Source organism: Phaseolus vulgaris, chromosome 9, assembly GCF_051622355.1.
Source record: "Phaseolus vulgaris cultivar YP4 chromosome 9, ASM5162235v1, whole genome shotgun sequence".
NCBI lineage: Eukaryota > Viridiplantae > Streptophyta > Magnoliopsida > Fabales > Fabaceae > Phaseolus > Phaseolus vulgaris.
This window is the reverse complement of record NC_143506.1, coordinates 23,030,601-23,057,216: the sequence shown is the minus strand read 5'-3', so window position 1 is coordinate 23,057,216 and position 26,616 is coordinate 23,030,601. Positions and strand designations below refer to the sequence as shown.

The 26,616-nt window shown below is 33.4% G+C and overlaps 2 protein-coding genes across 3 annotated transcripts; both read left to right on the top strand.

The window, feature by feature from the left end:
* Nucleotides 1-407: 407 nt before the first annotated feature.
* LOC137821424 (F-box/kelch-repeat protein SKIP6) lies at nt 408-2,378 on the top strand. The gene has a single exon (XM_068626011.1). The coding sequence runs from the start codon at nt 956-958 to the stop codon at nt 2,048-2,050; it is 1,095 nt and encodes a 364-aa protein (XP_068482112.1). The 5' UTR covers nt 408-955; the 3' UTR covers nt 2,051-2,378.
* Nucleotides 2,379-9,669: 7,291 nt separating this feature from the next.
* LOC137820557 (GTP-binding protein-like protein) lies at nt 9,670-19,335 on the top strand. Of its 2 annotated transcripts, none has more exons than XM_068624698.1 (10): nt 9,670-9,993; nt 10,322-10,375; nt 11,200-11,373; nt 11,959-12,030; nt 12,935-12,994; nt 13,682-13,791; nt 17,434-17,733; nt 18,339-18,530; nt 18,739-18,790; nt 18,912-19,335. In XM_068624698.1, exons 1-10 carry the CDS (start codon nt 9,952-9,954, stop codon nt 18,960-18,962), a joined length of 1,107 nt encoding a protein of 368 aa, XP_068480799.1. In that variant the 5' UTR covers nt 9,670-9,951; the 3' UTR covers nt 18,963-19,335. The 2 variants fall into 2 exon arrangements, with proteins under 2 accessions (XP_068480799.1, XP_090151150.1); XM_090295024.1 differs by having other exon boundaries at nt 18,739-18,797; nt 18,881-19,335.
* Nucleotides 19,336-26,616: the final 7,281 nt, after the last annotated feature.

Sequence of the window (26,616 nt, the reverse complement as noted above, 5' to 3'; positions counted from 1 at the left end):
TAGTATAATTAAATATTTTTATTACACAAATTTATGTAATATTTAATATATTAATTTTATATTGTATATATAATTATATTAATAATGATAATAGTAATAAAAGTAATTTATATATTATATATAAAATAATATTATGTATAATTATTATAAAGAAGTTAATATATTTTAAATTTATTTTAATATACAAAAGATATTTATAAAATAAAATTACTATATTATTTTTTATAATGAATATTATTATTATTATATAAATTTAAATATGTATTATCAGTAATTATATATATTTATTTTTATTAATTATTAATATTTATATTTATTAATATTAATATTATGTGTGAAAAATAGTGATTTGTGTTTGAATAACATGATAAAATTGGTGCAAAAGTAACCCTAATCCAATAGCCACATGTGAGATGCTCGCAACAATTGCATCCTCTGTTTTGGAGGGGAGGAAGAGAAGAAGATGGAAATGGAGTCGTTTTTCGCGGAGAGAAAACCATAGCTTTTGAGCCTTGTGTCCTCGGAAAACCAAGCCGAAAACTATTTTCGCTGCTTCAATTCTCAATATCAATCATTGTTTTTGTTGTTGGTAATTTGATGTGCAGAGATGGTAATGAATGCGGAGAAGGCAGAGAGTGAAAGTGGAGGTGCTGGCTGGGTTAGCTTTATAGATCTAGAGAGATTAGAGGGACGCACATGAAGACAACACAATATATAAAATCAATTTTCACCCTATTCTAGGATTTATCTTCTACAATAATTTGATAACTTGTTTTAATAATAAAATATTATATTTATACAATAATTATAATAATAAATATAAATAAAATAATAAAAAAATTAATTGTTTACGAAGGATGTCATTGTAAGGAAAGGTGGCCATTGCGAAGAGAAAAAGAAAAAGAGAGGAAGTGAGGTTGTGTTGGGAAAGTAGCATTCCACAGCAACAGAAGCCATGTGGAGGCCCTGTCCTTCAGAAGAGGAAGCAGAGGCACCAACGACGACACCACCGAACAACCTGATCCCGTCCCTCCCAGACGACGTCGCTCTGAACTGCATAGCACGCATCCCTCGCTCCCGCCACCCAACCCTATCCCTCGTTTCCAAACCCATCCGCACCCTCCTCTCTACCCCTCTCTTCTTCACCACGCGCTGCCTCCTCAACTGCACGCAACCCCTTCTCTACCTCACTCTCCGCACACCCGCCTCCTCCCTTCAGTGGTTCACGCTCCACCGCACAGTTCCTAGCCTCCTCCTAGCGCCTCTTCCCCCTATACCCTCCCCCGCCGTGGGCTCCGCCTACGCCGTCCTTGGCTCCACCATCTACGTCCTCGGCGGCTCCATCAACGACGTACCCTCCCCCCACGTCTGGCTCCTCGACTGCCGCTTCCACCGCTGGCTTCGGGGCCCAACCATGCGCGTAGCCCGGGAGTTTGCTGCCGCCGGGGTCATCGGCGGAAAGATCTACGTCCTCGGCGGCTGCGTCGCCGACACGTGGGCTCGCTCCGCCAATTGGGCGGAGGTCCTGGACCCCGACGTTGGGCGCTGGGAGAGGGTGGCCAGCCCCTCCGAGGTCCGGGAGAAGTGGATGCACGCCAGCGCGGTCGTCGGCGACAGGGTGTACGCGATGGCGGACCGTGGCGGCATCGCGTATGAGCCGCACAGCGGATCGTGGGAGAGCGTAGGGGGAGAATTGGACCTCGGGTGGAGAGGTAGAGCGTGCGTGGTGGAGGGTATTTTGTACTGCTACGACTATTTGGGGAAAATCAAAGGGTTCGATGTGGGGCGTGGGGTGTGGGAGGAGTTGAAGGGTTTGGAGAAGGGTTTGCCTCGGTTTCTGTGCGGGGCCACCATGGCTGATTTGGGTGGGAAGTTGTGTGTGGTGTGGGAGTGCCAAGGGAGTGGGAAAGAAATGGAAATTTGGTGCGCTGAGATTGGAGTGAAGAAGAATCCAGATGGGGAGCTGTGGGGTCAACTTGGTTGGTTTGGGCAGGTTCTCTCTGTTCCCAAAGGCTCCTCTGTTGTGCATTGTTCTTCTGTTGCCTTGTGACCTTACTGTTGTAAGCATTCTTTAACTTTACTTTGAATTGCTGCCACTTTACTTTGAATTGGTGGCATTATCGCTCCGGTGTTTGTGTCATTGAATGTGAAGTTGCCTATAAATTAACTGGAGCTTGCTCAAGTTGTAGTGCTGCTGCAAGTAAATTTACTGATGTACAAGTATCACCGCGACTTTGAATTTCATATACTGGATCTGAGAACCCAATATTGTTGCATAACATGACATTCATTTGCCCCTTATTTTGGTAATCGCAGGAAATGTATATCTATACCTGTTTATTGTATCTCAATAAAATATTTCCTTTCAGTTTTGTACAGTCACTTTCTTTAGTAATTGAATTATACTTCAGATTTGGCAAGAGGTTGTGTAAGTAAGTAGAATAGGTTGTTTAATTTAAACCTGCCAGGTCCAAGAATACTTATCGTCTAGCAGCATTTCTTTAGGAACATTTGTTCCCTGGTTGGAACCTAATTTCATATATTCACAATATTTGGTTCAAGAAGTTCAATCTTCTTGTGAATAGGAGTTTAGCATAATTCTTGTCAAAATGTGCTTACACAAATTATGCCTAAACACCAAATATGTTGTACATCTTGATGGTGTATGCATCATTCTTTTTCCAAACAAAAAGATACAGCTCATTACCATGCTATAATTTAGGAGTGTTTATGAGTAAATAAAAGAGATTGAGTGAGTATTTTGTGGAGGATAAAACTATATTTATAGGATTTTAGACCTAGGTTAATATCTAGAGACTAGTCGTTACAAGGTAAGACCATTTTGTTTGTTATAACAAATTTAATTTTTCATCTCAATCTGAGTTGTTGGTTTTACTTGCCAATATTTTGGTACTGGGTGAAACACAAGTTCCCGAGTTTGGAATCGGATGTGATAGGTGAACAAGCTTAATAGTTGAAAAATCATTTAGCTCAGAGGTTATCTTTTCACAACCATATACGTTCAACTTGAATAATCAGTTAAGGTTGTCTTTTTATGACTAGTTTTAGGTTGAGCTTTGCGACCATTCATAAAACTGAGCATCTGAAGTTAGTCCAATTTCTTCATTCATTATGACCTATTTTGAAATGGTACAAATCCTCATACACATTAATAAGGAGTTTTCATACTTAATGATGAATTTAAATTATTTTGAGACATTACGTCACTTGAGTGGTTCATTTAGCATGCCATGTTTGTCTTAAGACGTGACGTTTAAGAGTTGCGATGTTTTGCACTAAAAAAATTTAAGCGTTTTTAAAAGCTTTGCCTACCCTTTGTACTATTAAAAATCCTTCATTCCACTAGCATTGACACTTTCATAAGTTCTTGTGCGAGCATGTTCATCTGTTCTTTTTTGCTTCATTCTCTCATTTAGTTTATGTATGCTTATAATGGCTTCTTCTTGTTCTTTTCTGTTTGCTCCAATGGTAGCAACCCTCTGGTAGGTAAGGAGGTTGTTCCCATTGGAGATGAACCATCTTTGAGTTGTATTGACTTGTGTTCTCCGTTGAAGGGAATTTAGTGGAGGAACTATGTTCTCCACTCCCTGATACTATTGTTGCGATTGTGTCTGCCATGCCAGAAGGTAATAGATCTATCGTTAAGCATAAAAGCTTCTTCCTAAGAAGTGCCAGAAACATCAGAGCCAAATTTGGCCAAGGGAAACGAAAAAGATAGGTTTCCTTAAAGCACGGATCCCGAGTACTTCTAGGTACTCGAGGAAGTTGTCGCCTACCCCCCAAGTTTACCTCAACAGAATAATATTATAGTTTACTAAGTGCAAACATCAAGCTTCATCAATATACTATATCAGTTCAAAAGGTAAACATCAAGTGTGGTGATATCATTAGATGTCTGATCTTAATTTGTTGACCGTAAGTATATTTAGCTCAACTTTAGGGCCAATGCATTTATAGCTCAGCTCCACACATTAAGCATGTTTGACTTGATTCCATGCCTAAAGTATCTTTAGCTCAGCTCCACGCTTAGAGCATTTATCCTAACTCCACACATTCAACATCTTTAGTCTAGTTCCACGCCTTACACCTCTTTAGTTTGACTTTACGTTTAGAGCATCTCTAGCTCAAATCCATGTCGTAAGCATATGTAACTCGACTTCATGCCTTAATTATCTTTAACTTGGCTTTACGTCTTGAGCATCTCAAATTTAACTTAGCACAATGCATCTCTAGTTATCTCAAGCCTTTCAACTCTAGTTCAACTTAACACCTTGAACATCTTTAGCTCATTCTCGTGCTTTGAGCATCCACACATTGAGAATGTTTAGCTTGACTTCAAGCCTAGAGCCTCTTTAGCTCGACTCCACACACTGCACATGATTAACTCTACTTTAAGTCTAAATCATCTTTAAATCAACTCCAACCTATAACATATTTTTGTTTAGCCTAACTTCTATAACTTCTTTAGTTCAGCTTTACGCCTTAGACATATTTAACTTAGCTCCATACATTGAACACGATTAACTCAGCTTTTGACCTATAGCATTTTTAGTTTGGCTTCAGGCCTTGAGCATAATCAACTCATCTCCACACATTGAGCAAAGGTTAGTTTGGTGTGAACCCTAAAGTATCTCTAACTCGGTTTCTAGCATGTCTAATTTGATCTCGTGCCTCAATTATACTGTGTCAATTCAAAAGTAAAAACTATTATCGTTCACTAAATGAAAATATCAGGCTTCACTAATAAAAAGCATTAACCTGAAGTATCATGTTGTATCTCAAAAATCATAAGTTTCTAATTAAGCATCAAGTTATATCTAAAAGCATATCTCTAAAAGCATAAGCAACCAATTAAGTACCAATTTATATTCAAAAATATGAATAATGATGCATCTCGAAAAGACACAAGAAACAAATTATGTGCTAATTTATATCCAAAAGCACAAACAATGATATATTTGGAAAAACATAAACAACCAACTATGCACTGAGCAACCAATTATGTTAATAACCTCCAGCTATATTGAAAATGAACAATCATTTATGCGTATCGTACAATAAAATTGAGCTATATTAAAAAAAACATAAACAACTATATCATCATGGAATAATATCAAACTATATTAAAAAGTTCTGTAAGAAGCATTTCGTTTTACGTTATAAATAATTAGTCATAAATGAAAACATATTGGCATCATTAGACAAGCTCAAATAAAAGTGCTACTATCAAATAATTAGTCATAAATGAAAACTACATTTTACTCGGCTTCTAAGTTTGGAAGGTTATGTACTTACTCTTATTTGATATACTTAGAAATATAACTAAGAATCTCAAATAAATTATAAATTATTACCAACAAATTAGTTGATAACTAAAGATGATGCCTAACAAGTTGACTATCTTTTATTAAATTTCAAAATATATTATCATTTATAGTAAATCTACAAAAGATGATTATTATACTACTAGTTTTTTAACTCTTGCAATGCACAGAAAATTTAACTTTACACTGTTATTTATTTATTAAGATTAATTTTTTTAAATAACAAATTTTAGATATTTGGTCAAAATGTATTAATTATTAGTTTTTTTTATAAAGAAAGATAATTAGTTAAATTAATTTACAGGAGGTAAGAACATGTTTTTAATTTAATTAGCATGTAAAATATAAATTACAAAAAAGTAAAAATACAATTTATATAAATAAATGTTTAAATATATATAAATATAAATAAAAAATTACAAAGCAAGTATCAATATAAAATAAATAAACATCAGTTATATACTAATAAAAAAATAAACTAAACATACTAATAAGATAAACAATAATAAGACATAAACAAATAAATTGTTCAAATTTCAATAAAGTAAGACAAATTTTGAGAAAAGTAAAAAATAATAAACAATTATGTAAAAAAGACATTCATCCTAAAAGTGAATAACTCGATTTTTGTTATTTGGTATGTTAACTTGTGCTTCAAAAATAATTTTGTCGTCTTCTTTAAAATTATTTAACATACATAAATTATTTCATCATGTTCCATGTTTGTTGTTTTATTTGGCGCATTTTCTTTTACTATTTTGCACTTTTCAAATTTGAGATGGTCATAAAGGTTAATAAATTTAAAATTGCAATTGCATATATAAGATGCAAATGGAGGAGACAAATCCTGGAACATAATTTAGACCGACTATAAATCCTTAAAAAAAATTTGAATAAAAAGAATAAAGTAAATATTACTAGATGACTCGATTCACAATTATATGCAATTAGGGTTATTACAAAATTATGGCATGGATCATCGAAAACAGGTACATTCTTCATGAGATGATCTACAAACTCTAAGACTGCAAGTGGTTATGACTGTCCTTTAAATACAGTTATAGAAAAAGAAGAGTTTCTCAAGTATCGAAAAATAATTTATTGGTTTCTTTCGAGCCCGTAATTTTTTTGAAAGTCAGACCATCCATTTGTAATTCGTGTTTTCAAAAGGTTTATACTATACATGACTTGATGTACATTCCCTCTATGATCTTCTAAAATCCACTTGAGTAAACCCTTCTCTAAACTTAATAGCAAATACATGGTTTACATTCTTGAATTCCTTGAAAAGTATTGATAAAAGTAAAAAATAATTTGTTAGCAATAAAAAAATAACGAATGAGAAAATAAAAAATCAAATAATCAATGTTCGAAACTCATGCACGCAAATAAGCCCTTTTAGTTGTGTTTTGTGTTTGTTTGGGCACTTAGCATTTTGTCTTAATTGAAGAATACACATAGAATACAAATGCAGAGAATGGACAAAGGAATGAGGAATAGAGATGGAGAGGTAACCACCTTTCATCTACAACAGCCAAGGCAACTCCGTTAGACGACATCAGAGATAAAGAAACAGTATGCTCGTACCTATATTGCCACAACACACGCTCAGAAAAATGCCCCTAACATGTCGACCCCGATCGAATGTAGCCAAAATGACGAGACCTTGATTGATAGAGCACCCACTGAGCTAGCCCAACCTTCAGGAGCATGACACAGGACCCAGAGTTAGGTCAAACTCAATTCATAGTCAGTGACTCAGAGTCTCTTATACCTTAAAGGATTACCAAGAACACAACCCACATAATTGGACTTGAGCACAGTGACTCAGAGTCTCTTATACCTTAAAGGATTACCAGGAACACAACCCACATAATTGGACTTGAGCACCAACTATTTTCCCTGCTTTTTATTTCAGTAAATTAGGGTTTATTTAGCATTATTGGGTTTGTGCCAAGGCCCACTTTTAACCTAGCTTCTAGAAGAACACTACATTATGCCTCGCTTTGAATTATATTCTAGAAGCTCCTTCTATGTGTGCGACAACCTATTGCTAGACCTAGCTTTTAGAATGCTCATTGCATGTGCCGCCCCTTTCCCTTCACTTTTGCTCTCCAAGACAGTCATATCTATAAATAGAGTGTCTTGCTTCTCGTAATGACACATTGACTTTTGAGTAAAGGAACTTTGTCAGAGTGAATTCCTAAGTGTCCTTTTTTTCTCTGAGTTTTATCTTAAGCAGAGATTGCTTCAAGTGGCAACTTATCATTCACTGATCCTAAAGCTTTCTCCTCCAAGTGGCGTGTTTCAACTCCATTTCTCCATTCTATAAGTTTCTTAACTTTTTTCCTCCTTTCCTCTTTTCATTTCATTATTCAGCCATTATGTTTTCTTGTACTTGTTCTTCCTTTTCCTTTTAAATTTGTTTTTTTACTTTCCCTTTACCTTAGTTTAATTTCGTGTTCATTATCATCATCTTATTACACGTGTTTTTCTTTTACTCTTTTGAAGAGAACCTTCACACTTGGTTAAGTTCGTGTCTAGTAGAAATATTCACCGAGTCTCACTATATCTTGAAAAATTAGAAATCATAATCCAAGTAAACACCTCTAAAAACGAACAAGTCTAAAATAAACTTACATCACAAATGTTGTCGAGCGATCTACTGGCACAACGGTCTTCATAAGGGTTCCAAGTCACCCTTTAATGCATAAGACCATACAACTGCATCACACAATACCAACATTACAAATGTGTCATCCAGTCATGTATCGGGTTGCATGTTGGTGTGCCTCATCATGCTTGGGATTTATACCCCTTCTTCCCATGCCCGAAAAATGCTCATATATTCATGTTTGTGTCATTAGAACAAAACAATAAATCATATATTCGTATGATAATGACTGTAAGAATCATGTATTCATGTTCTCTATGTCATATCTAAATGAGACTACCATAACCTGCCAATTACTTTATCTACGCAAAGCATGCATCTTCCAACTGCTCATATATGACTCATTGTTGCAACTCTCCAACAATATCAACCACACATCTGTACATTATTGAACAATGAAGAGTACAAAATAGAGATGAAGGTGTCACTCTTATAAGCAATTATAGTGCATTCGACCATATGCAACAAGTACGCCCTCACAACACACTCTCAACTTTATCGTACGCAACACATCTCGTACACCTCTCCGAGCCAACTAAGTTGTACGTGTGCCCCCTGACACTACCTCATCCCTGTGGACATATCATCCTATTCAACCCCAAGCAACTTCACCAAAATAGTTGAAGTTGCTTCTAATTCCATGGGTACCCACATAGAAAATTGGCCCACTATCGACTAATGTAGCAATGATGACACATCATCCAACATTATCGTCATTTTACCAATAGAAAGATGGAAGGTGTTAGTTCCCCACCGTCACCTCTTCTTAAGGTTGAAATAAGTCATTTATCTGCCACCTCAAACCTTATGTTGTACAAAGAAAACAACCCATCATTAAGAACAAAATCCTCAACTTGAGGATAAGGCAACCCAAAATTCCTTAATTTTCGACAATGAGATACTTCCACTATCTTAACAAATTCATTTATGATAGTAAAAATAAATTAACCTCATCATAATTAATACAACATAATTAAACAATTTCTCATTCTTACCTCATCCTTTCATATTCTAAAAAAACATCTGTGAAACTCAGTAAGAGAGATAGGTCTGAAGGTATTATAGGAATCCTTCCTGCTAATTAGGTCCTTTTTCCTGATTTTGTACCATATTAACTCTAATATCTTCCTGATTTTGTACCACATCAAGTCCAACATGATCAGCTGGTTATGTACCTATGAAATAAGTTTTGGTTTTTGTAATCATTTGTGTGCACAATTTATTTTATTTTACCGTGAATTGGGTAAAAAAGAAGCCCAATCCCAAATAATTTACAAGATCAATTCTGCGCTTACCCAACCTGTATTAAATGATCATATTTGTTATGGGTGTTTCTTTCTACACCCTGTCAAAGTTTTTCTTGATCCTATTAAACAAGTGAAATGATCAAAATATCTCAACTAATTCGTTCTCATTTTGGTAAATTCTTTCCATAATAAATTCTAGAAAAATTATTTTGGAAAATACATTTCAAACACGTTCCAAAATTTTTATTCCAGAAATTATTTTGAGAAAATACTTTCTAGAAAGTCTGGAAAATATTTACCGAAACACACTTATAAATTCTAAAAAGAATATAATTCTGAAAAAAGTAATGCAAGAGTCATTTAAAAAAGGGATAAAATCGTCTTTTCAGATTTTGAGGGGTGCAGAAAGAACTTTTGCATGTTGCAGGAAGAAAAACAGCCATTTGTTCTTTTCAATTTTCGGATTCCAGAATGAAATACTCTACCCTAGGTCCCACCGTAAGCATTTATGCATATTTGTTCTAGCACTTTCTGCTTCGTTCACCTCTTCTCCGTCGCAACACAACGCTACGCCGCAGCAATTTTCCGCTGCAGAGTTGTTCAAGTCCGTTAGCACTTCACTTCTCGCCAGCGTTAATCTGAATCGCTTTTGCGTTGCCTCTTAGGTTCTTATCTTTCTTCCAAAATGGCGACGGTGATGCAAAAAATCAAAGATATCGAGGATGAGGTACCTTTTCGGAGTGTAATAAGGGGAATGATTGTTGACATGCGATTTATTTAAGCGCAACATCAACAATTTAAGTACTGCTGATTTAGCACTTCATATTAGAAAAAAATTAAGATTAATGTTACTGTGCCGCAGCAGGGTTTTCCTTTTCCTCATTTTTACGTTTTTTTTATATTTGATTAGGGATTATGAGTTGTTTTGCCATAGAACTGTTTCTTAGCATCTGTTTGTCCTTCATTTTTTATTTGCATAGTTGCTACAAACTTTATCCTGTTTTCATTGTTCTTATTTCTGTAATGATTGAGAAATTCTATTTTGCTATTTGCAGATGGCAAGGACCCAAAAAAACAAGGCAACTGCTCATCATCTGGGCTTGCTGAAGGTGGGCAGCTAATTGCTTTTTGGTTTTAAATAGCATTTTGAAAAAGAAAAAAGAGATCAATTATGTTAATAGCCTGTGTGCTGTCTGAATTTTTTTGGTGGCGGATTATATGTATTTTGGCTGTAGTTATGGTTGATTATCGAAGAGAATGTGCTACCTTAGTTCTTTTTATTTCAAACTTAGAGAAAATGCACTCTCTTTCAAGTAATATTCGTTTGATCTTGTTTGACTTGGTTGTAAGCATTGGGAAATGTAGCCGGTTCACGATTATGTGTGCTCTTCATATATTAGCAGTTGTAGCACATTTGCTCATGCAATTGACTTAGTTTTTCTCCATATGTAATAAGGACTCTATTTTAATTTTCGTAGTGACTTATATCTATCTGCAGTTCTACATTCATAGTGGAAGTGGTACTTTTAATCATGGTACTTTCTGCTGGTGTGATCTACCTTCTTTGTCTTCACTCTTCATTCATTACAGTAATTCCTATTGCTGTGTGTAGTGATTTCTCCATAATTTGGGTGCTTGCTGCCTGTATATTAATGCCCCTTTGGGTAAACATGTTTATATAACGTAAGTACATAAAACTCTGAATGATTGGAATCTTATCCTGCTTATCTTTGTTTTTCTTCTTGTTTCTACACTCAAATATAAATATCTTCTGATGTGATATTGAACGGAAGATGAGTGATTGCTGTATTCTGCTTATATTTATAATTCATTCCTGATTTTCCCGTTCTTTAACATTTTCAAGTTCCTATTTCCTGTATCTCATTGTTTTTGTCGAGGATTTGGTTCATTGTTAGTAACTATTTGCTGCCAGGCTAAACTTGCAAAGCTGCGGAGGGACCTCCTCACTCCTTCATCAAAAGGAGGTGGCGGTGCAGGTGAAGGTTTTGATGTTACTAAAAGTGGGGATTCAAGAGTTGGTCTTGTGGGCTTCCCTTCGGTTGGAAAATCTACTTTACTTAATAAGTTGACTGGGACATTTTCTGAGGTATGGAGTTATTCCAGGAGTTATAAATTTCTTCTTTAATTCGGAGGTATATTATAGTCTTATCTTTTATTTCTTTCTGTGTTTTGAAAAGTGACTTTGATTGAATGGAGCCTAAGGAAGTGCAACTTTTGAGTTTTGACAAGAATAAGAAAAAGAGAAACTAAATAGAGGATAAAAATATGGTAATAGTAGGAAAAAAAGCTCTTGAGAAATTAACAAGGGCTATTGGAAACAGGGTTAAAGTATCGGATTTAAAATATTATAACAATTAAACCTTCTTAGGAATAATCATCTTCTATGCCTAGTGAGAAAAATGTAAGCATAGACCTACCTATCCCATACAGGCTCCTTTTTCAAAACAATTTCTGTTTTATAGACTGAATGACAATAAGGGGAACTATAAGCAATTCAAATGCTCTGTTTTTTCGTTTGGATAACAGAGGTTATGCATTGTGTTCATTAAGTAATCAACCATTGATTTGGGTGGTGGTGGTGGGATGCATAACAATTTTCCAAATTATATATAGTTTAGGTTGTATTAAAGATTAAAGATTTTTCTGATGATTTTACTTGTTTGGTTTATAGGTTGCTTCCTATGAGTTTACTACCTTAACTTGCATCCCAGGAGTGATAACATATCGCGGAGCTAAACTCCAGGTATCCTACATAAGCAAGTTATATGTTAATAAAATTATGACCTTACTATGCTCAAGGTGCCTGTTTGAATGAGCTTCTCCATGAAGACATCTAGGAAAGAAGATATTTCTCTCTCTTAGAAGTTTTCCTAGAGAGACTCTCGTCCATACAAGCTCATGGTATTCTGTTTGTAAGTTGAAAAACTGGGGATGCTTTAAGCTAAATTTAGTTGTACCTGTTCCTGTATTTGCTGAGATAAAATTGAATGATATGTGAATGCTGATGGTCTATATTTGTAGCTTCTGACTATAACCTGCATTTGTGCTTAGCTTTTTAAAGAACACTAGCATATGGGTTTTGATGAATTTATTTCTCCATCCTCCCATTGTTCTTTTTTCCATATTAGTAAATTGTGTTGGGTGTTCGACCAGCTATCCCTAGCGACTTGAAGAGATAAATGTCTAAAACTGATTAAAGTTTGATCTTCTGTTATTGGGCTGTTTCTGTAGATATTTTTATTCATATATCCAATGGATATATTTGGAATTTTATTTTGACTGGGCTGTAGATTTTTCAAAATTTAAATTTTTAAGAATTATAGTTGGACAATGTAGTCCTGTCTGTTTCTATTGTTAAATAAGGCATCAAAACATTTTAAAGAGGAAGTTGCTATTACTATACAGAGGTTTTTCTTTTGCTGTTTCTTTGTATAAATAATTTGGGCATTAAAGTTTTATGTGAACTGTGTCCTCTGATTCTTTTTGTTTTCTTCAAAATAAAATTTCCAACCCTGAAAGTTTATCCTCAATTAATTTGGCCGTGGCTGTAGTCCCATCATAATCATTTGTACAACTTTTAATATGATTGTGATGTAAATTTAAGTTGTTCAAGTTTTAAGTAGTAATTGTTCAATTTTTTGTGGCAGTTGTTGGATCTCCCTGGAATTATTGAGGGTGCTAAGGATGGAAAGGGTAGAGGAAGGCAGGTAAGAAAAACATAGTTTGTTTTGGTCATGCTTAAAATACATTTGCTATTATTTGTTACATTACAACAATGTAATTAAATAGTTTGAATTAACCTAACGAAAGCATATTTTGTTAGTAAAATTTGCAGTGTAGTCAAAGTTTTGTCAGAATATCTTTTATCTTTTTCTTTTCTAAGTGAGGAAAGTTCCTCATAGTTTTTTTTTTCTCTCTATCTTTTGCTGAATGTGTATTATTGAGGTGAGATTTGTGGCATATTTAGACAAATTAAGGTTTATGTTCTGTCATAATGGGTCTTTTTCTTTGTGCTGAAAATAGTGATCTCTAAAAGGTTATTTATTTTTAAGTGACATAATAAGTGATTATTTGATCAAAAATTTCTTTTTTCTAAAGAAAGTTTAAACAAACAGACCCAATATGAACTGGGTGGAGGATTTGTGGAAACTGTTATGGTAACACACTGATACACTCTTTGTTTTATGCTATCAAGTTTGTTAGTATTGAATATTTTGATCTACTTGTACAATGAATTTTACATGTATATGATATAGCTCTCAAGTTCTGCCTACAAAAATATTTCATTTGCAGCAACTAAGGACTATGTTCCAATGCATCTCTCATTTCCACACCTCATTCACACATGCACCAACAAACACTCATATTTTCTATTATACTGTTTGCAAATGCAGGTTATTAGTACTGCAAGGACATGCAATTGCATTTTGATTGTCCTAGATGCAATAAAGCCAATAACTCATAAGCGACTTATAGAAAAAGAGCTGGAGGGATTTGGTATAAGGTAACGTGAGATATTGATTATTTAACATGTTTATGTTATTCACCAATATTCTGGACAAGTCAGGGATCTGCTCTACCTATTTTCCCCCAATTTGTGCAGCAGCCTATACTTTGAATGAATGCTTTACTCTTTTTGCACGATTTTTTAAAATATATTTTTCAATGTAGCATGATATGGTGATGAATGAAGATTATAGTGGTTAGGCGTTTGACCTAAAACCAAGCATTTTTGGCATCATTGATGACAGCAGTTGCACCCATAGGGTCAACATAAGTACTGTGATTTGATGTTTTGGTTATCATGTGGTGAAGTATGATTTCGGGAGATAATAACTGAATATTGTGGAGGCTTGCTTCCTATGGGGTCTTGGTGGGGCGCCACTGGTGAATTGGCTTTATTATTTCAAATTTCGACAACCTTGTCTGTTTTTTGTAGATATTAACCAACAATGTACTGTTGTACTGGTTGTAATGGTAGTAGTCTCATTTTATTTGGCATCTTTAAAATAAAATAGAGGCATAGGATTAATTCCTTGTGTGTATAGAGCACATAGGGTTATACATTTATAAATAAATAAAAAATGCAAAAGACATAGGCTAAGCCCATTACATCTAACAGTCCCTCTCAAGCGGGTGCATATAAATTTTATGTACCTAGCTTGTTGCAAACATAATCAATCATAGGTCCCGAAAAAGATTTAGTGAAAATATCTGTTAATTGATCATTTGAATTAACAAACTTAGTCTTGATATATCCAGAAACATTCTTTTCTTGAATAAAATGACAATCAATCTCAATATGTTTGGTCCTTTCATAAAGACAGTATTTGAGCTAATACGAAGAACAACTTAATTTGTACAAATAAGTGTCATAGTGACCTGTCCAAATTGCAATTATTTAAGTAACTGTTTAAGCTAAATAGGCTCACAAGTAGCTGGGGCCATAACTCTATATTTTGCTTCCACACTAGATCTTGCCATAACATTTTTTTTCTTGTGCTTCTAAGAGATCAAATTATCACCAATGGAGCCACATTAAGAGATCTTGCCCAATCAGCATCTGAATAACATACAACTTTAGTATGATTATTGTGTTCATTTAACAAACCTTTTCCAAAAGTACCTTTAATGTACTTCAATATAAAAATGATCGCATTCCAATGACCTACATACTTGTGTTATCACTAATCGGCTACGGTGGCGCCATGGCAGAAGGTGGTGGGGGATTTTCTAACCACCGCCACAACAAGGCGGTGGTGATGCGTATTTCTCATGGCGGTCCATGGTAGCCGCTTTTTGCATCACGGGATGCTAATGAAGAACGACAATAGCGAAAAAGGTGGTGGCAACGACGCAAGGTAAGCTAGTGCGGTGGCAACGACGATGCATGCTATGATGGTGACAAAAAATGAAGATAGAAGGGAACATTTTCATTGTGTGCGGCGTAGAATGAAGAAGATAATCGATCATATTGGAGACCCTAGAAATCCTTTATAAAGTTATAACAAATTATAACGGGTTATGGCGGAAGCATTGTGGTCAAAAGAAATACAATACATACATATAGATAACTTGAAAAAATACAAAAATAATGAAAGAGACAGGCAGTGGTGGCAGAGATAAAAATGTGTTGTGGATTGCAATAATTATATTGTTTTAAATGGCCAAAAAAACATCATTTTAAGTAGGTTTTGAAATTTTAATTAGGTTTAACCGTTCATTTCATGCAGCCACACAACACATACAAATTTGAATTTGAATAATTAGGGTTTCATGAGTTAAAATAGTTGAAATGGGCCAAGGCCCAAACTTATTAGGTTTTGTTCGAAATTAGGGTTTAGGTCCATTCTGTCTTCTTCATTTTGTGCCGCACACAACAAACACGGTCCCTTCTATCTTCTTCATTTTTTGCCTTCCTCACAGCGTGCGTTGCTGCCACCGCACTAGCTCACCTTGTGTTGCTACCACCACCTTTTTCGTTAGCATCTTGTGAGGCAAAAAGCGGTCGCCATGGACCACCATGAGAAATCGGCATTGCCACCGCCTTCCACCATGGCGACTCCATAACCGATTAGTGATAACACTGTATCCGATGCATACTTCCTTTGAGAGATAACAATTTCATTGTTGGATTGTACTACCTCAATCCCCAAGAAATATATGAGTTTGCCAAGATCTTTTGTCTGAAAGTGGTGACAAAGGTGTTGCTTTACCTGTGAGATGCGATAGTGATCACTGCTTGTAAGAACAATATCATCAACATATACTACTAGATAGATACACCCCACACTCAAGTGACAGTAAAAAACAAAATGATCTGCCTCACTACGAGTCATACCAAATTGCTAAACAACATTGCTAAATTTTCCAAACCAAGCCTTTTGAGATTGCTTGAGGCCATATAAAGATTTGCAGAGACAACCAATGTTATAAAAAATCGTCCATGGCGATGCCATGGTGAAAACCGGTGGCAAATTTTTTGATTGCTGCCACAACATGGCGGTGGTGATGCGGGCTTTTCATGGCGGCCCATGGCAGTTGCTTTTTGCATCATGGGATGCTAGTAGTGAACATAAATGGTGAAAAAGGCGGAGAGAAGAAGGCTTGCAGTGGCGGCGTGAGGTCCGATGAGATTGTGTAGCGGCTACACAAGGTTCGATGAGGCTGTGGCGTCATCAAGAAATTAGATGAGATGAGTTGTGTTGTGGCTAAGTTGGAAATGAGCTGCTGCAAAGGGGAAACCCTAATCTAATATAAGAAGTGGACTTTAAGCCTAACTCAACCTTACAAAACCAGCTCATAAGATTTTTGGGTCCTTGATATTTTTTCGTTATCCGATATTGATAACACTAGAGACTAAATACCCAATCCTTCTTGCAAAATCCCTATTAAGAAAAACATTTTTTGACATCCAATTAATAAATAGGCATGTTGAAGAGGAAAGAGAAAACCCTAAAATACCAATGAACTCTGATCAAGATGACAATCATAGATCTAGAAATAGGACGAAAAGGAGAGCCTAACCCTGGTGGTAGCCGCTGGAGACAAGGTCTGATGCTCTGCCACATGAAGTAGAAAGTTGCGATAATGACGAAGCTTAGTGAGACATGTGTGGGCATGCTGGAGCTTTGATTTCCAGCGTGTTGATTACCTATCCTGGAAGATTTGAACAGAGGTGTCGTTGGACCAAATGGCAGTGGTGGCAGCAGAGGATTAGCTCTAGTGGTGAATAGTGGGTTCATTAGGAAGGCAAGGATTTGACCTTATAAAATAAAGAAGCTTAGGATTAATCCCTTGTGTCTATAGAGCGTATAGAGTTACAAATTTATAAATAAGAAAAATGCAAAAGACATGGGCTAAGCCCTTTACATATAGCAGCATTCTACTTGGACTTTGCTCCAAAAAAGGAGGGATAGAATTGCAGCAGGGGGTCATACCTCTGAATAAGCAACAAGAGAAGTGTAACCAACTGTGCACCTGGCAGGCCGGGTAGGATCAGTTGGGAGAGGAATTCAGTTTAAGTAGTTAATTTGTTTTACTTTTTCTTTTATGGGCTCTTTCCATGTATTTCAATTAAAATTTAAGATTTTCTAGATGTCTAATTTCAACCTCATAACAATTTGTTCCTCCTTTATGACTGTAGGTTGAACAAAGAGCCACCAAATCTGACTTTTAGGAAGAAAGATAAAGGTGGAATCAATCTCACCTCAACTGTCACCACAACACTTCTGGATCTTGAGACTGTGAAGGCTATATGTAGTGAGTACAGAATTCACAATGCTGATATTACTCTCCGGTATGATGCCACTGCTGATGACCTTATTGATGTCATTGAGGGAAGTAGAGTATATATGCCTTGTATCTATGCTGTGAACAAGATTGATCAGATTACACTTGAAGAACTGGAGATCTTGGATAAGCTACCTCATTACTGCCCAGTCAGGTAATTCTTCAAATCATTGGTCATATTGTTATCTCAATCCTTTTTTCCCTTTGAACAAAAGAAAATTAAAATAATTTTATACATCCTTATGTGAAAGCGGTTAGGTTGTTATTTCTTGTTTTTCCGTTTTTTTAGGATTTGATTTTGGAGCATTCTGGTGGTATTTTCCACACAACAGAAAATACTGGGGATTTTGCTCTACTTTTGTTTTATTTTTGTTAGGGTCTCTTTTGTTGCATTGATTTGGTTCCTGCTCAGTATAGTTACTTTGCCCGTTTAATCTTCTTCACAGTCATTCTGACAAACTCCTTAGATTGTGTAAATTAGTGTTTCCATCCTTGTTTATGTCTTTAATTGATGTTAGGTGGTCTCCCTTTTGCATTGCATCTATAATAATTTAGGCCATATTGTTGCATGGATTACTATGTGAAGTATCTTTCGTTGCGACCAAATTTTTTAGGACTATGCAAGAGAGAAAGGAAAGCGTAGAGCACCGTATGGCTAGCCCCTGTCACGTTCCCCCATTTCTGTCGTGATTTACAATAGTTCATTGATGAAATTGTTTTCTTAATAAAGTTATGTACAATTTTCTATCTATTCTTCAGTGCACACCTGGAGTGGAACCTTGATGGTCTTCTGGACAAAATCTGGGAATATCTCAGCTTAACTCGTATCTATACTAAACCTAAAGGGATGAATCCTGACTATGAAGATCCTGTAATATTATCCTCAAAGAAGAGGACAGTTGAAGACTTCTGTAATCGTATTCACAAGGACATGCTTAAACAGTTTAAGTAGTGAGTACCTTCTCTTCTCCCAAAAAACATAATATCTCTAGCTTTGTTCATTCAGAATGTTGAGGGATTTTTCCATTTCTGTTAATGAGCAGCAAATGTATATGGAGATTAAATTTGCTTTTCAACTAGAAGTTCTGAATTCTAGTTAGTTTTATAGTTAGGGCCCTCCAAATGTTATGTTTTTCCTTACATTTACCAAATAATGCAGTGCTTTGGTCTGGGGTTCAAGTGCGAAACACAAGCCTCAAAGAGTTGGCAAGGTTGATACTCTACTCGATTTACTATATTTTTTGCTCTAATATCTTTTATCTTTTATCCTTGTGTTTCTTCTACTTTCTTTCGTCTTCTACCTACTAAGTGGAATATGTTGCTGCGTCACAGGAGCATGAACTCGAAGATGAAGATGTGGTCCAGATTATCAAGAAAGTTTAATTTGTTATAATCAGAAGGAAACGAAGATGAAATTTTGTGAAAGTCGATCAGAATGCCTGCACGCACTCTCTTTAGATTATTAAAGGATGTTCTGAACAGAATCAATATCCCTCCGTGACACTTTCTCCAGGATGGTTAGATTAGATTACACTCCAAATTACTTGTCTTTTTTAAGTTGGGGGTAAAAGAGTACATTAAAGTATGGTGCGTTGTTAAATCATTAGTTTTTTAGGGGACGACATTTACTTAAAGTTATGGAATGATGTATCTTGTGGGACTATCCGTGTCAAAAGAATAATGGGTAGAGTAATTTTGTGTTTACTTGTAAACATTGATATGGTTTGCTGAATGGATATTATATTATTCAGGTGGATTTCACTTTCTCCATGCATGCTGCTGGACATTTTTAATACCATCAGTTTGATTCAGTATTTACGTAATTTGTTTTTTTTAAATTTAATTAGAATGTGGTGATAGTGAAAATGTATCTTTTTACATTGCCTTTTTTTTAATATAAATATGCATCAAAAGGTGTTTATAATCTATATTTAAAGTACTTTTTAGTTAATTAGTAGTGATTTTACTACTATAAATTATACTTTTTTGTTCTTAAAAATTATTTTATTTGTGTTTCTCCTCCATTGGAGTAGTCTGTTTGGTTAAAATTTTGAAAAAATTAAAGCAATTCATTTAATATTCATTAACTTATTTAATACATTATTATACTTTTTACTGTTTTAATTATTCCATTTTATATTTAAGAAATTTTAAATAAATTTAAATTACTCCAGAACCTTTTCAATAGTTTTTAGCTTTTTTTAAATAAGTTATTTTTATTATATTTTATCATTTTATCACATAAGTTGACTATAATTTTTTGTTATTGTTTTATCTTTGCACTTTTTTTATTATTAATTTAATGTTACACTTGTTTATTATTGTTTTCATTATTCAATTATTTTTATTGATAAAATCATAACAGGTTTAAATTATAATGATTTTTAAAAAATAAATATTACTTCAAATTTAATTTACATTGAAAAAATTTAGTTTATAAAAAATCAAATAAATTAAAAGAACAAGTTTGTAATTATTGATAACATTTGTTTTAATAATTAATCATGTTTTTGTTTGTCGATCAATTATTTTGACTAATTATTTTTAGTTTAGATATATTACTTCTTTAATATTTTACTTCACTTAAACAAAAAACTCTAATGATAATGTAATAAGAATGATTAATAAAGTGTAGATAATTAGATACCTGATTTAGAGCTACTTAAGGTTTAGATCCAAGATTAATACACCCATTTTAAGATTTTGATTTTGATTGCATTTACTTCCTTATATGGTGAAGTGACAATACTTGAAAAAGGAAGTAAAATGTGTAGCTGAATATAGATAAGCACATTGTACTTTTAGAAAAGAGAATCACTATTAACACAATATTAATCATTTTTCATAAATCTTTAGGTAAATATTTACTGCATCAACGCAATACTCCAATGTTAATCTAAACATACAAAAGAAGAAGAGAAAGAATATGAATAAGAAGATGAAACTCAAACTACTAAAGAAAATAACTAGTTTGCAAGTCCCTCAATATATAAACAATAACAAGAAGACATAAATAGAAGTCAACTCAAAAAGAAAAAAATTCATGCAAATCTTCGTAAAACAAACCTCTAGCTTCTTTTTGTGTCTAGTTCTAGATTTAGTGAGTCTATATTAATTATATTCGACCTTTGAGACATTTAGAGTTAAACTTTGTGTGGGCAAACAATTCTAAATCCTTTTAAATACTTTTTGCTAAGTAAATAAGAAGTAACCTGTGTTCTAAAAAATACTTGTGAGTAGTTTATGTGGGAGAAGTTAATTAATTAATATTTGTGTTATAAGTTAAGAATGACCTTGAAGAATACTCATTCTTTTAATTGATAGTAAAATTTGGATAATTGACACAATCTTTCATTAAGGTAAACTAATATAAAATATTCATGTAGTTTTTTTGTTCTTAGTTATTTTAATCCTTATAAATAATCTAGAATTGTGTTTTTAGTGTTTGTAAGGACATCAACTTCTGTGCACTATTGTATAGTCTCATATCTTTCTTGTATTGAAAATTCAAAGAATACTTACCAAGATTTCAAAAAAGGTTTAAAATTTTTGAAAAAATAATTCAACTCTTCTTAATTATTTATTGTGTTTGTTCCGTTTTACACTCATTAGAACTAATAAATAAACATAGATAGCAACAATTTAAACATATATTATATTTAATACATTTCTATTTTTAGATCTAATACATATTGTTTAAGAGTAAAAACTAATTTAAATACATTTTCATTCTTTAATTTTTTTTCATATATTTTAAAAAATAAAATTATAATAATATTTTGAACTCCAAAACAAACCATATCTCTTATATTATCGAAGTATTAACTCAATTTTCTTAACGTAAATAAACAAAATTACCATACAAACGAAAAGATAATAATAATTTATTTACTCTAATATGGATTTTTTTTATATATGAATATGGTGTAAAAAAAAACAATAATAAAGTGTTCACTTCAAGCTGAAACAAAAGTACCTACCTTATCGCGAACTCTCCAATAGCCGTTAGGTTCAACATCTCCGCCACTCCAATTTTCATTTCCAGAATGGAAAAAAAAGTAATAAAGAAGAAGCAAAGGAAGAGTTCAAATTGGAGGAATGAAATATAATTAAGATTTAGTTACCTTATTGGTTCTTAGATTTGTGGTAAATATTCAATTTAGTACTATAGTTTAAAAAAAAAAATCAATTTAGTTTCTATGTTTTTTAAAATGTATCAAAGTGACGTTGTTGTTTACGTGGCAGAGAGAGAATGTCTATGTGGCGGGGAGAGAATGCTTATGTGGGATATGTGGCGGGGAGAGAATGAGAATGCTTATGTGGGAAAGAGTGTGTTTATGTGAAGAGATATGAGATTGAGAGTTATTCTTATTATTATTATTATTATTATTTTTATTTTTATTACTATTATTATTATTATTATTATTAATATTAATAATAATAGTAATAAAAATAATAATAATAATAATAATAATAATAATAAGAGTAATAATAATAATAATAATAATAATAATAATAATAATAATAATAATAATTCTTAATCTCACTTCTCTCTCCACATAAAGACACACTCTCTCTGGCACATACTCTCTCCGGCACATAGACATTCTTTATCTACCACGTAAATAAATGACTAATTTAGATTATTTTAAAAAATATAGGAAGCAAAAATCGCTGTTATGTTATATATGTACTTCAATAATTGAAATGTAGTTCAAATTTTGAGCATTTATTAGTTGTTAGAGAAAAAAAAGGAATAAAGAATGTTGGTTGTAGAATGAAGGGTATTGGGTAAAACTAGAAGATGTTTGTCCCATGTGCATGAAGGAGTTGTCAATGAATTAGGCTATGTAGTAATATCATCTTATCTATTAACTCATTAACAATGCAAAACTGTTTTATACTATTTATAGGTACCCATTCAACTAAAGAACACAAAAAGAATAGAAACTTATGCAAGAAAATTCATAATATACGTACTCGTGATGTCATTCTACGACTTCCGGTTAAAATTCTCACCCATCCCTTTCGAATCAAAAACTATATTTTACATTACTTAAAAAATACATTCACTTAACAATTACTTTAATAATATAATAATATATATTAATATTTTAAATTAAAAAACAAAACAAAATATTAATATTTTAAGTTGTATAATAAATATATTTTATTTTATGTGTGTCAAAATATTACTCCTCTTTACAAATACTTAAAGTTGTCATTTGAGATAAATCTTTTAAAAATTTAAATATTTGTATAATATAAGAAAAATTGGTTTTCAAAATGAGAATGTGATCATCAAAATCAAGAAATGGTGAAACTTACATAGTCACTCTTCATGCTGCACCTCACTAACTGTCATTGTCAGTGACCCTGCTCTGTTGTCAGCAATAACCTTATGAAGCACTGATCATTGTCGTCCTCCTTTTCCTCTGGCGATCCATACGCCAAGAAGTTCTTTGTGAAAATAACGAAAAAGAGAGAAGAAAGATAGGCGAATAACAAAGAGAGAAAACAAAAAAACGAGTTTATTATTATGGGTTCACTTCACATACACCAATACAGAAGATAAGTATATATTACATGCAAATGTATAACATATTACATAAAGTGTATGTAACATCCCCCTTAAACTAATGGTTGAATTGGGGGCAACCATTAGTTTATCCTTGAATGAGTATAAAGATGAACCAAATAATGATTTTGTGAAGACATCAACCATTTGTAGATGATCAAGAATGTGTAATAGTTGAAGTTGTTTTTGTTGTAAGGAGTCTCAAACAAAATGTAATTCCAAATCAAAATATTTTGTCTTGCAATGCATTATTGGATTAGCAACAAGTAACACAACACTTAAATTATCATATAAAATGGTTGTTTTAGAGAAAGGATAACATAGTTCATGAAGAACATTCGTTGTTCATTTGATTTTGGCTAAAGTAGCAGCCACATTGTGATACTCTACTTAGTTAAACTTCGAGAAACAACCTTATGTTTATTAGACGTCCAAGCTACATGATTCAAGCCAAGGAAAACAATGAAGCCAGTTGTAGACTTGCGATCATCAGGATCTAATCCCAGTTGGCATCAATAAAGGCAGTGATGTTAAGAGAATTGCACTAGTGCAGAAGAAAGCCATGAGATTAAGTACCAACAAGGTAACAAAGTATGCCCTTGACGACTTTCTAGTGGTGTTGTTGGGGTTATTCATGAATTGCCATACCTTTTTGATGTTTTAAGATAGTTCAGGCCGGGTAGTAAGAATATATTGCAATGAACCCACAACATAACGATAGAGAGATTGATCTTCAATATTAGTAGTGTCATTGTGAAAGAAACCATTGGTGTTGGTTGTGGTTTGGCAGTAGCATATTGGATTTCTGGAAAAGATCACTTATATATTTTGTTTGAGATAAATGAAGATTTCCATTATGAGGAAGCTTCTATTCCTAGAAAATAATGGATCCTTCCATGATCTTTTAATCCAAAATGTTGACAAAGATAATAAGAGATTGAACAAGAGATGAACTTCCTATGATGATAAAGTCACCAATGTAAATAAGGATAAACAAAATATTAGTTGTATAATGTTTGATAAATAAGGATAAATCACTCTTAGTATAAATAAAATCAAAGGAAATTAAAGTGGTACTTAGCTTTTGAAACAATAAACAAGAGGCTTGTTTAAAACCATCTATGACCTCATGAAGTTTACAAGCCACATGTAAAGTATCAATGTCAAAATCAGGAGGTTACATCATGTAAACAATCTCATCAAGATCATTATACAAAAACACATTATTAATGTCAATTTGATTAACAAGCCATTGATGCAAAAGAACAAGAGTCAAAATAATACAGATCGTAGTTGGTTTAACTACAAGACTAAATATTTTTGAGCAATCAAAAACTTCTCGTTGATGGAAACCTTTGGTTACAAGTCTGGCTATGAAAGGAGTCATATGCATTATATTTTTTAATTTTTTTTTTTGCAACCAATTGGTTTAATGCCAAAAGGAAGATGTGTACGAGTTCAAGTGTGATTAACACGTAAAGCATTGAGTTTTTCTTGCAAAACAACTAACCAATGAGGATTATGAAGTGCGTTTTTAGTTGTGTTTGGAACATCAGAAGTATCAATAGAGACAATGTAAGTGTGTGGTTTAAAACCAACCTTCACATGAGTTATCATAGGATGTGTTTTATGAAATAGTAGAGGAAGGAAAAGTAGTACAATTATCAAGATTAAAATCATTATTAATATTGTGATGTGGTTGAGTTGATTGAATAGCAATTAAGTAATTAGATGATGAAGGAGATGTAGGAGAAACATGAAAATTAGAAATAAAGGAATTTGAGGTTAAAGCAAATGGAAAAGCAGTCGCATTAAAAATTACGTGATAAGATATATAACGTCTATCGGTGGTGGACATGCATACATAACCTTTATGCGTGGAGGTGTAACCTAAACATAAGCAAATAGAGGATTGAAAATCTAGTTTATGTTTATCATATGGTTTGAGTAGAGGATAACATGCACATCCAATTTTTTTTTAAAGAAAGTATAGCATGGAGATTTATGAAAGATTATTTTATATGAAGTGTCATGATGTAAAACAAAAGAAGGTAAAACACTAATAATAGAAACAATAACAAAAGCTTCTCCTTAAAACATTATAGGTAGAGACACACTTGCAAGGAGGGAAAAAACTAACGTTAATTATATGTCTGTGTTTCCACTCTATGGACCTATTTTGTTCATGGTTATGAGAACACGTTGGATGATGATGTGTGTCAGTATCATGCAAGAAAGATTTAAGACAAAGAAACTCACGTGCATTATCAATTTGAATACTTTTAGGAGTAAAACCATATTGGTTTTTAGCATATAATTTGAAATATTTGAAAACAATAGATGCTTGCGATTTTTTGTGAATAAGATACAATCACACATATTTGGAATATGCATCAAGAAAAGCAATATAATAATAAGAGTCATTGGACGAAGGAACTGGAGAAGGTCCATATATAATAAAGACAAGTTGTAAGTTGTAGTGAATCTTATACTTAAGATTTCAACCATTCTTTGTGGGTTCGATATCCATCCTTAGAGACAAATTATTACTTATGACATGGTACACTTGTTATAAAATAGTTATCAGATATCTCGACTCCTTCGCCAGAGATGGCAATGTCCTGTTTGAGCACTAAAGAAAGCGCGATGCCGAATTCAGTGGTATGATGAATGAGTGGTTGAAAGAGATGAGGCAGTAGTGAGATGAAGTTATGAAAGGTGAAGAAGAAGATGCAGGAAAAGAAGAGTGTGCAATTGTTGAAGATGACAGGTCCTGGTTGAGGTACTAGTCTTATTTGACTGTGATTGGCTTGTGTTATTTTTAATGTATTTGGTTCTTTATTTGAACTAATTCAGTTTTTTCGTAAAAATGGTGAAAATTCTTTTCTATAGTATGAGAATGGACAATTTTTATTTATGTATTTTTTTGTAAGGCGTGACTTTATTTCAAAATAATCATGATAGTGGTAAATGATTTCATTTGTATCTCATATGTACACCAAAGTCGTGTTTAAGTAGGATAACTTTCATTTAAAAATACTAAGTAAAATCATTTTATGGTGGCACAACTTTGATTAGAAATATCATTAGGATTAAATGAAGTTCATGTATAACATGACTTCAGTGTAACTATAGTGGTGTGTGATTAAAATTTTGAAGTTATGAGAGCATTCACTTTAGTATTAATTTTACAGAGTATCTACTCCTACGAAAATGTTTAATTCTTGAGGCTGTATTATGCCAGATAGAATTTGATAAGCAAGAAAATTTAAGGATTCACCCAAATTTTCCATCTTATAAAATTCTATTTGACATAATACAACCCTCAAAATTAAGTATCTTCCTAGAAGTAGATACTCCTTAAAAGTAAGACTAAAATTATGAACACCTCCCACGACTTTAGTTTTAGTCACACATCATTGTAGTTACATTGAAGTTGTGCTACACATCCACAACTTC